General features: G+C 32.3%; 2 protein-coding genes across 2 annotated transcripts; both read left to right on the top strand.

Annotated features, from left to right (window-relative positions):
* Positions 1 to 1,656: 1,656 nt before the first annotated feature.
* LOC108338582 (pentatricopeptide repeat-containing protein At2g36980, mitochondrial) lies at positions 1,657 to 3,756 on the top strand. The gene has a single exon (XM_017575544.2). It carries the CDS (start codon positions 1,825 to 1,827, stop codon positions 3,682 to 3,684), a length of 1,860 nt encoding a protein of 619 aa, XP_017431033.1. The 5' UTR covers positions 1,657 to 1,824; the 3' UTR covers positions 3,685 to 3,756.
* Positions 3,757 to 6,345: 2,589 nt separating this feature from the next.
* On the top strand, positions 6,346 to 10,596 carry LOC108321430 (uncharacterized). The gene is made up of 2 exons (XM_017553178.2): positions 6,346 to 6,415; positions 7,105 to 10,596. The coding sequence occupies exon 2, from the start codon at positions 7,287 to 7,289 to the stop codon at positions 10,161 to 10,163; it is 2,877 nt and encodes a 958-aa protein (XP_017408667.1). The 5' UTR covers positions 6,346 to 6,415; positions 7,105 to 7,286; the 3' UTR covers positions 10,164 to 10,596.
* Positions 10,597 to 11,724: the final 1,128 nt, after the last annotated feature.

The raw sequence follows: 11,724 nt of genomic DNA, 5'->3' as shown, positions 1-11,724 counted from the left end.
GGTATCCCATTACCTCTACATGAATAGGATATTTCATCTTTAATAATCAAGCAAACCATAGTGAAAACTTTATAAGAAATGTTTTATTTTAATTATTTCTGAATGCAACAGACGTAGGTAGGTTTGGAATTTCTTCAGTGAATTTAATTAATATGTAGCAAAAAATTATTCAAAAAGTAAACTCTCTTAATGTTGGTCCTCAGGTTTTTGTTACAAAGTAAATAAATATTTTTTTATTTAATTCTTTCATTTTCCGTTTCCTCATTCAGTGCCTTTATATGTACCTCTTTGTACTTTTATAAAAAAATTTAAAATGTTTTATTCAACAATTAATAATTTTCTTATTTGATTTGACTAGGTAGATAAATAAGACAACAAAAATGTACAAAAGAAAGGTTTAAATTCTTTAGCACTAGAAATTTAAGATAAATTTATATCCCATTTTTTCAAATTTGAAAATGGTCATTTAGTAATTTTATAATTGAAAAGATAGTGTTGTCTATTAAAAAAAATTATAAATTCAACTGTTTGTGAATAGCATATTATAAAATATAATTTAATTGATTTTTATTTTATTATCAATTGTAATATTTTATTTTAATTTTCTTAAGATATTCCAAAAGTAAAAATATTATTTAGTATCTCACTAAAAGTATTTTTTTAAAAAATAAATAAAAATAAATTCAAACAAAATCCATGATCAAATAATAATTTTAAACTAAAGCTAAGCTCCTTTATACATTAGAAGTTATATTTATGAAAAAAAAAATCCAAACTAATTTTAAAGGTAAAATAAAATATCTTTTAAATCTTTCTCTACTTACCATATTCATATCAGTCGATTTTAATTTTTTTCCCTAATAACATAATAAACATTAAATTTCATATTTTACGAGAAACTAGACATTTTCTCCGTCATCCTTTAAAGAGTTTAAAAAATTATATTTTAAATATAAAAAATTTTACAAACCTGAGTTATATTCCAACCAAATATGAGAACTCCTCCTTCATGACACATTTCTTATACATAACTTCCATAAGTTTTGTTTAATGAAAATTTTGTAGACCTAAAATCTCTTTACTTAAGATAAGAATTTTTTTTTAGCGTATAACATTCTTTTCCTATCCTATCGTCTTATTTCTCCCCTTTTCTACCCATCAAATATCTATTTTCTCCCACCAATTTCTTTTAAAAAAATATAAAATCTGTATGACTCGATTTATGAACATAATATATAGCTATTGACATATGTATAATTAAATTGAAAATTCAAAGTATTATAAACTAGCATTAAAATATATTTTAAAATATAAAATTCAAGATAAGTAATATCATTATAAATAACATATAATATTCCTTAAACTATAATTTTTCAATAAAATTTTAAATGAGTATTAAACTTAGCACGGATAACAAATTGAATCTATCATTATTTGAATTTGTCTCAATTTTAATAAAAAAAATTACATTAATTAAATACGAACATGAGTAATACTTAACTGAATATCTAAATAAATATCATTTCAAATTAATATGTAAATAAATGAAAAAACTAGGAAATGAGATGGATATTTTTCACTTCGAGTGATACCTGCAACCAGTCCTCATTTCAAATAAACATAGTTGAGTAAGGTGTATCTGTCCTTATTAAGTTCAAATATTCCGTATAAAAAAAGTGCCAAAAATTATTAGTAACCAATGAAAAACAAAAGTATTTTGTCACAGAGAATACGCATCAGTTTCAGATTTTCAGCTAGCTACTATACAATTGTGGTTGTGGCATAGCTGCTTCAAAGCTTAGTTCTTAGAAAACTAAAATCTGAATGAATGGCATGCGCATTTATTTGTTCCGCACTACATCTAAGATTGTAGAACTGGCTCGTTTGGGTAAAATCAGCCATGCTCGCAAACTGTTCGATGAAATACCTCATAAAGACTTGGTTGCATGGAATGCTATGCTAACAGCCTATTCCCACTTAGGACTTTACCAGCAGAGTCTTAGTCTCTTTGGCAGCATGAGAGTATCCCATTCCAAACTCGACAACTTCTCCTTCTCTGCAGCCTTAAACGCATGTGCTGGTGCGTCCCATCTTCGTTTTGGAGCAACACTACATGCTTTGGTAATTGTATCAGGCTACTTGTCTTGTCTTCCTGTGGCTAACTCGCTCATTGACATGTATGGCAAGTGTCTGCATCCTGATGCTGCAAGAAAAGTGTATGATGAGATGAGTGATAACAATGAAGTGACATGGTGTTCACTTCTGTTTGCTTATGCCAACTCTAACCGGTTTGATACGGCTATTAAACTGTTTCGCAGCATGCCTGAAAAGGTTGTGATTGCTTGGAATATAATGATTGCGGGTCATGCTCGTTGCGGTGAAGTTGAAGCGTGCTTGCATTTGTTTAAAGAGATGTGTGAGAGTTTGTGTCAGCCAGATCAGTGGACTTTTAGTGCTCTCGTGAACGCTTGTGCTGAGTCAATGGAGATGCTATACGGATGCATGATGCATGGTTTTCTGGTAAAATCTGGTTGGAGCTCTTACATGGAGGTAAATAACTCGATTTTAAGCTTTTACGCTAAATTAGAATGTCATGATGACGCCATAAGGGTGTTTAACTCCTTTGGATGTTTTAATCAAGTGTCTTGGAATGCCATCATTGACGCTCATATGAAATCAGGGGATACCCATAACGCTTTTCTTGCTTTCCAGCAAGCTCCTGAGAAAAATATTGTTTCTTGGACTTCTATGATTGCAGGGTATACGAGAAATGGGAATGGAGAGCTAGCTTTAAGTATGTTTTTAGACATGACAAAAAGATCTGTGGAGCTTGATGATCTGGTAGCTGGAGCAGTCCTTCATGCTTGTGCTAGCTTGGCGATACTGGTTCATGGAAGAATGATCCATGGCTGCATTATTCGTCATGGTTTAGACAAGTATTTATATGTTGGGAATAGCTTGGTTAATATGTATGCAAAATGTGGGGACATAGAAGGTTCACGGCTTTCATTTCATGGCATTCGTGAGAAGGACTTGGTTTCTTGGAATTCAATGTTATTTGCATTTGGACTGCATGGGAAGGCCAATGAGGCCATAGGTTTATACAGAGAAATGGTGGCATCTGGTGTGAAACCTGATGAAGTAACTTTCACAGGGCTGTTAATGACTTGCAGCCATTTGGGGCTTATAAACGAGGGCTTTGAGTTCTTTCAATCCATGAGTTTGGAATTTGGATTTTCCCATGGAATGGACCATGTGGCATGCATGTTGGATATGCTTGGTCGCGGTGGATACGTGGCAGAAGCAAGAAGTTTAGCTAAGAAGTATTCAAAGAGCAGCAAAGGTAGGAGCAATTCATGGGAGGTTGTACTAGGAGCATGTTATGCACATGGAGATTTAGAAACCGGAAGGCGTGTGGGAGAATATCTAAAGAAGTTGGAGCCTGAAAAGGAGATTGGTTATGTGTTGTTGTCAAATTTGTATTGTGCAAGTGGGCAGTGGAAGAATGCAGAGACAGTTCGGAAGGCAATGGTTGATCAGGGGGTAAAGAAAGTGGTTGGTAGTAGTTGGATTGAGATAAGAAACGAGATGACCTCTTTTGTATCTGGAAACAATGCCTATCCCTTCATGCCTGAGATATCTAAGATACTTCACTTTCTTCAATTGGAAATCAGACATGCATGACCTATTCATTTTGGTATTGGAGAACCTTCCTAAACTAGTGAAAATATTTTCATATACAATTTTTATTCTCAACTTTGGTGACACCCCAGATTAGTTTAAGTTCTTTCAAACTATAAGGCACAACCCACCCTGTCTTTGCCTTTGGCAACAAATGAAAGCACCTAATTCTTATTAACAGCACACTTTTTAACACAGTTGTTTTTAATGCATTGTTTTTAATTGTTGGCTAAAGTATACTGCTTGTTATTTCTAATTGATTTCAACAAATAGTTGTGTTATAAACACTCTCCTTGTGTTTCTTAGCCAACTTTAGGTATACTCAAAAACCAAGATTTAAAAAAGATTAAATTTATTGCTGTTAAAATTCACTTAAAACCTGTTCATTCTGATAACTTGAAAATTTAAACATGAAAAGGCTAAATCAACTTGTTTACCTTCTTTGAAATCAAAATATCAAAACTATTGAGTTTTATAGAGGAAAGGGCTTATTAGTAGAACTAGTAGTGACATGAAAGGCTTGCATTCAATTGAAAGTCTAATTGTAAAAATAGAAATAAAAAAGTTGAATATTATATAAAAAAAAGATTTATAAATATTTTGTTTTAAAACTTTGGGTTAAAGATAATTTGAATCTTTATGTGAATATTATTGTTGTTAAATTTCTTTGATGATAATTTCAAAATTTTAAAAATTTGGTTGAATTCGATTAAGTCTTTTATAATTGAAATTACGTTGAATTTGATGGTGTTGTTTCTGAAATTTAATCGAAGTTTGAATAAATGTTTTGATAAAGATATTCAAACTAAAACTCAACACCGACTAGTCTAAATTCAATATCTAATAATATATTAAAAAGGATAATATTTTTTTCATGTTTATAAAGAAAGTCAATAGGTTATTTTGATGTGAATTTTTTTAATAAAAAAAGTTTTTTGTTCCATAAATTTTTTTAATTCAAGTCACCTGGGTTAGAACAGGGTGAACCAAATTGACATTTCTATTTTCTCTGATTGAGCACATATCAAATAAATGAAAGAAAAACTAAAAGTAATTGATAATAATACTCATAGAAAACGAGACTCAAGAAGACTGTGATTATTCTTATAACATATGTCCTGAGGATGAGTGGCAATATAATGATAATAAAATATATTATTCGATAATTTAATCTCCTCTTTAGCTAGATTCAAATTTAAATTCTTACTACTATTTATCATTTGTTACTGTAATAGTTTGACATCGTGATTGCATATACTTAATTTCAATTTTCACGTGAGATGAAAGGGTGTTCTTATGGAAGCATTTTAAATCTTGATTTTATGAAAGAATTGAGTTTATTTTATGAAAGAATTGAGTTTTTTTTTGGAATCTTCCGGAATTATGAGTTATAAAAATTCAATTTTGTTCTTACAAAATGATATGTGGCTATTAATCGCCTAACTTATCACATTTTATTTTTCTTGAATATGGTATTGTGTTCAGTTTAAAATATAAAATAATTTTTATACATTTATTTATGTTAAGTCAATGTAAAATTTCTCATCAAAATTGAAAGTAATTAAAAAATAATAATTAAAAGGACAAATTTATTTACTTCCTAATGTTATTCAAGCCAGCCGTGTGAGTTACTTACCATTATTACAAAATATTTACTATAATTATGATTATAAGTAATCTGATCAACTTGCTTAGAAAAAATAACTTTAAACTTGTCTCATTTCATGTCTTTTGCTTCTGCCTTGACCAAATTAGGCAAATGTAACATAGGTGCAAATTATAATAAGTAACATGTTGTTTGAATAAACATTTCTCCTTTTGAAGAATTTCCCTAATACAGACCTTCCAAATGGAACTGACTATACTTTAATAGTGCAACATAAAAAGTTTTAAAATTTAGATAAAATTACATTAAACAATTAAGGGAAGTTATATAAATGTTGGATTTTCCATCCCCTTCATAAATGTTTCCCTAATTATGCTCCTTCACAAACTTTTGTCAAAACCAGGTGAATCTATCAAAATAGAGAATTATCAATATAAGTTATTAACTTTAAAATCATGAATGATTTTATTTATTTTTCTTATGTCTATAAATACTACATGCTCATAGACAACAAATCATTTTATTTTTTTTAACTTATTTAATCAAAATTTTGGAAGTTAATATTTTATAATAAATAAATAGAGATATATTTCTAATATACCACTTATATTAGGAAATAAAATAATAACAAAATCTTTTATTAATAAAGATAATGAAATTAAAGATGTTTAATAATGAAAAAGAAGAAGGTATTGATTGTTAAAAGATTGTTTAAAAATGATGATTTGTTTTTTATTTATTTTTAATTATATTAAAGATCAAAAGTTATCATTTTATGTAGCAAAATGCATTTTAAAACACGTTGTTTTTGTGACAAGTTTTAATTGTGTATGCATTTGAAGACCAAGCTGAAATGACCATTTTATATTTTAAGCCATAGAGAATATTCTTTGTTGTATAAACCAAATTCATAAATATCTAGCTTTAAAAAAAATAATTTTCAAACCTAAAAATTTTATTTTTTAGTTGGATCGGGTTAAAAAATGTTGGGTTGGACTTGAAAAATCCAAATTGAAGGCCCACAACACTGTGATTATTTACGAAGGTGCCCATGTCTCCATGTTTTTCTCTGTCACTTTCAGAAGTGAGAAGTCATCGCCCTTTCGTTTCCTTTCCCTTCTTCCGAAGGTCCGTTCAACCCCATTGCCTAACCTTTTGCAATCCCCTTTTGTTTTTCCCTTTCTTTTTCAGTTAGTGCTTTAAGCTATTTTATTTTGCATTCATTTCCTTGTCCCTTTTGTATTTATGTTAATGCATGTTCAGATTCTTAACCCTGGCATGAAGTTCAAAACTAATGTCTTCCTTCACGCGTAATGTAACACTTGCTTCCATTTTTTTTTCTTTTAAATTATTTCTACAAATCTTTTTCCTTCCGTTTTTCCGAAATAGTTAGGGTTTTACCTATTATTTGAATATGTCATGGTTTTGGAGTTTATTGTTGAATGCTTTTCTTTCCTTGCACGTTTTGACTTGGTTGTGGTGTTGAAGGCTTTTTACTTTTTTTATCGCTTTTTGATGTTGTATTCAGGTATTTTAATCTGTCGCCACTGTTATTCTGTAGATATTCAGCTTGTTTCGTGTCTGATAAAAGTCACATACCGCGAGACGTGATCATATAGAGTCTGTTAAGTTGGTTTTATTGTATTGTACTGCTCTTGTTATAATGCAATCAACGATCCAAAACATATATACCTCCGTTGCTCATATTTTTATATATTTGTTTTGAACATCAATGAATCTATTTTTCAAGAGTAATCTACATACTTCAGAATCGGTGATTTAGGATTTAATTGTTGCATGTTATTAAAAATATGCAGGGTGAATATGAATTTGGCATCTATATATTGATTGGGGGACTGGTGGGATGTTGGAAGATTTAGTCACTCTCTGTATTTTGATATTGGTCTAGCTGCTTCTGAAAGTTGGATTGGATGCCCCTTTTTTGGCCATTTCGCATGGCCCCAACACCCAGTAAAAGGTTCTGGGATGTGGTTTTTTGATGGACTGCAATAAAGAAGAGGCCTTAAGGGCCAAGAACATTGCTGAAAAGAAGATGGAAAACAGGGATTTTGCAGGGGCTCGTAAAATTGCTCTTAAGGCTCAGCAGCTGTACCCTGATCTGGAAAATATTGCTCAAATGCTTGTTGTCTGTGATGTGCACTGCTGTGCTGAGAATAAATTGTATGGTAATGAAATAGATTGGTATGAAATTCTTCAGGTTGAACAGACAGCTGTTGATGCACTAATTAAGAAGCAATATAGAAAGTTTGCCCTCCTACTCCATCCTGACAAAAACAAGTTTGCTGGTGCTGAAGCCGCATTTAAGCTGATTGGGGAAGCTCAAAGAGTACTTCTGGACAGAGAAAAACGTATTGTTTTTGACATGAAGCGTAGAGTTCCGAAGAACAAACCTGCTACATCACATTTTAATACTACTGCAGGGAGGAATGTTAGGTCTAATTTTACAAGCTCAACTTCTCAGCAGCAGCAGCAGCAGCAAAATGGTGCACGAGATACATTTTGGACAGTCTGCCCATTTTGTTCTGTTAAGTATCAATATTACAAAGAAATTTTAAAGAAATCTCTTCGCTGTCAACAATGTAACAGGCCCTTTGTTGCATATGAAGTGGAAAAACAAGGTACACCATCTCCTGCAACTAATTCAACTCAGCAAGCTTCTGACCAGCAGAAAGGTGGTTTGAATCATGGTGCTTTCAAGGTAGGTGCTGAATCTCAAAGCAATTCACATGCTAAGAAATCCAATATAGGGTCATCTCCGGCATCTAATTCAACCCAGCAAGCTTCTGACCAGCAGAAAGGTGGTTTGAATCATGGTGCTTTCAAGGTAGGTGCTGGATCTCAAAGCAATTCACATGCTGAGAAGTCCAATATGGGGTCATCTGATAAAAAGTTACCTGCTAGTGTTTCTCGAAAACATAATGGAAAGAGAAAAAAGAAGCAGGTGGCAGAATCCAGTGAAAGTTCTGTTCCTTTGATCCACAGTGATTCTGAAGAAGATGGAGTTGCTGGAAAGGATGGTTATTCCAAAGTAGAAAACCATTCAACTACTAGAGAAGGGCATCTACGCAGATCTACCCGGAAAAGGCATCAGGTTTCCTACAAGGAGAATTTGAACAGCACTGATGATGGTGAGAAAAGTAAAATGAATGACCCTAATGATTTACCTGCTGCGCACAAAGAAGTAAATCAGAAAAAGCACCTGTATTCAGGAAGAAATGAGGAAACTAACACATTTAAGGGAAAAGATGTGGTGGGAGGGGCAAAGCAGTTGGATGAAACCTCAGAGCATTCTCCAAATTCAACCTCTAAAGTATCAAATCAACCAAATGTTTATGCCTTCCTTGATGCAGAGTTCAGTGATTTTGACAAGGACAAGAGAAAAGAATGTTTTGCTGCTGGGCAGATTTGGGCTGTTTATGACTCAGCAGAAGGTATGCCTAGATTCTATGCTTTAATCAGGAAAGTTCTATCTCCTGGATTCAAACTGCGGTTAACATGGTTCGAATCACATCCAGACTGGAAGGATGAAATGAACTGGGTGAACGAGGAATTGCCTGTTGCGTGTGGGAAATATAAACTTGGTGACACTGATGTCACGGAAGATCATCTGATGTTCTCTCATCTGGTTTTGTGTGAAAAAATTAGCCGCACTACTTTTAAAGTGTATCCTAGAAAGGGAGAAACTTGGGCCCTTTTTAAAAATTGGGATATTAAATGGTACATGGATGCGAAATCTCACCAGCTGTATGAATATGAGTTTGTTGAAATCTTGACAGATTATGTTGAAGATGAGGGTGTATATGTTGTCTACTTGACTAAGTTGAAAGGTTTTGTAAGTATCTTCCTTCAAAATATAAAGGAATCTAAAAAATCATTTCAAATTCCACCACGGGAGTTATTTAAATTCTCTCACAGGGTTCCATCTTTCAAAATGACTGGTGAGGAAAGGGCTGGTGTACCCTCAGGATCTTATGAACTTGATCCTGGAGCTTTGCCAGCACATTTTGAAGAGAAGGTTGGTGACGGCTCATCTGGCTGTGAGAATACAGGCACTTCAGATAGATCAGAATCCCTGATGTCTGAGGGAGGTAGGTCCACTCCCGAGGTTAATGGCAGCAATGATTGGTGTGCTTCTCTGGTACTAGAAACAATTGAAATTCCAGATACTCATTTCTTTAATTTTGACGCCGGGAGATCCCTTGAGAAGTTTCAGATTGGTCAAATTTGGGCATTTTACAGTGACGAGGATGGATTGCCAAAATATTACGGTCGCATTAATAAGATTGTGACTAGTCCTGATCTTGAATTGCATGTTTCCTGGCTTACTTGCTACTGGCTACCAGAGAACACCACTGAATGGGAGGACAAAGATATGGGTGTGCTTATTTCATGCGGTCGATATAACTTTAATAAAACAGATGAATTTTTCAGTATTTTTAATACAACCTCTTGTGTTTCACATCAAGTGCATGCTGAATCTGTTGGAAAGAATACAAATACAAAATATGCGATCTTTCCGAGGAAAGGTGAAGTTTGGGCGTTATATAGAAAATGGACAAATAAAATGAAGTGTTCTGAGTTGAAAAATTGGGAGTATGACATAGTGGAAGTTATCGAAGAAACTGATTTGTTCATTATTGTCTTAGTTCTGGAGTTTGTCAGTGGGTTTAATTCCGTTTTCAGAGGCAAATCAAATGAAAGATCATCTGGCAAGCTGAGAATACCAAGAAAAGAGTTGCTTAGGTTCTCCCACCAAATCCCAGCTTTCAAACTGACAGAAGAGCATGGCAATCTCAGAGATTTCTGGGAACTTGATCCCGGTGCTCTACCAACACACTATTTTGGCTTGAGATGAAAGACCGTGGGTGAGTGAATATCCCTGTTTCAGCCTGGGAGCAAAAATGGAGACTGTTTTCTTTTATTTAGATTAGATAAACCTAGTGAAGTAGGGTATGATATGATGCACCGTTAAGATATGTAGTAACATTTTGTTATTGTTAGTGTGAATGGTTAGTGGTAGGCTGGGAATGACTAACAAGTGAGGTTTACCCAAGAACTCAAAGAACTCACTTCATATCGGTGCACTCACTTTACATGTGAAAGTCATGTCATCTTTTTTTCATCCCTAAGTTAGACGACTTTTTAGATGCAGAAGACTGACACTGCCTAATATGCCAAGGTACTATGGAGCAACTTTCAGCCATAGGCATTGCAAATATAACACTTCTCTCCCTGTCGTTCTGGGTTTTTCAATAAATAATTTAGTATAAATATTAATTTGGATCTAATTTTTGTTGACTTTGTTTTTTATAATACGGTTTAAATAATTAACGAATAATAAATAATGTAATTATATATCAGTTTGTAATTTTTTTTTAATTTGAAAAATGTTTAGCGTTGTGTTTTGTGGTAGGAAGTGTGTCGTCAGTTCCAAATGAGCAAAGTAGTATTCAATTTTGTTAACCATAAACATGTTTTGCGTCAATTATAGTGTTAAAAAGATCAATTTGGTCACTTGAATATAGGTTTAAGTGCATCTAAACTAGAAAATTCAGATGTTTTTAAAAAGTGATGGAATAATCGATTATCACACTTTATAATCAATTATTTTAGTTATAATTATATTATTTTTGAAAATTTTCTCAAATAATTGATTATTATATTTGATAATTAATTATTACATTAGGTATTTTGATATAATCGATTATTAGACTTGATAATTGATTATTTCAGTAGGTAATTTTGTATTTGTATAAAATTCTTTTGAATAATTGATTATCAGGTTTGATAATCAATTATTTCATAAGAAAATAGATATTTATGGTTTATGAACATGTTTATGAATATGTTTATAATAGATTAATATGATGATATGCACGATGAAGTATTGAATATTAATATGTGTGGTAGTTGTTCATACATGTATGTTTTTATGATGATAATTATGTCTTGATCATGTGCATGATGATTTTTATGGAGATATTTCGTGGTGATGTCCAATAGTGTTCGTATTAATTTAGAAAACTTAGTTTTGGGAGTTATTGTGACATTTTAATGATCATCCATTTCTCAAGTAGAGAATGGTAAGACATATGGTGAAAGTAACAAGATGTCTTAATTTATGGTATGATGTTATTTGGCAATAGGTGGTAAATGGACTAACCTTGTGAGTGTGGTAGGATGAAACTCATTGACAATGGTTCTACAGAGCAATAGAAGTCACCACAAGAGCACAACATGTCATAGCTCGACAATAATACATGTATTCGAATGTTTGAGTTTAGATTTTTATAATATGTTTAGGTGTTGTGCTTAATTTGAAAAATGTGTTAATTTGTGAATTTTATGCTTTATTTTTTTAATATTAACTTACCCTTGTTTTTGTCTATTTATGTGTTTGTTTTTTCGTTTGCAAC

Source organism: Vigna angularis, chromosome 1, assembly GCF_016808095.1.
Source record: "Vigna angularis cultivar LongXiaoDou No.4 chromosome 1, ASM1680809v1, whole genome shotgun sequence".
NCBI classification, from domain to species: domain Eukaryota; kingdom Viridiplantae; phylum Streptophyta; class Magnoliopsida; order Fabales; family Fabaceae; genus Vigna; species Vigna angularis.
Note: the sequence above shows the minus strand (reverse complement) of the source record. Positions and strands in the feature narration are given on the sequence as shown.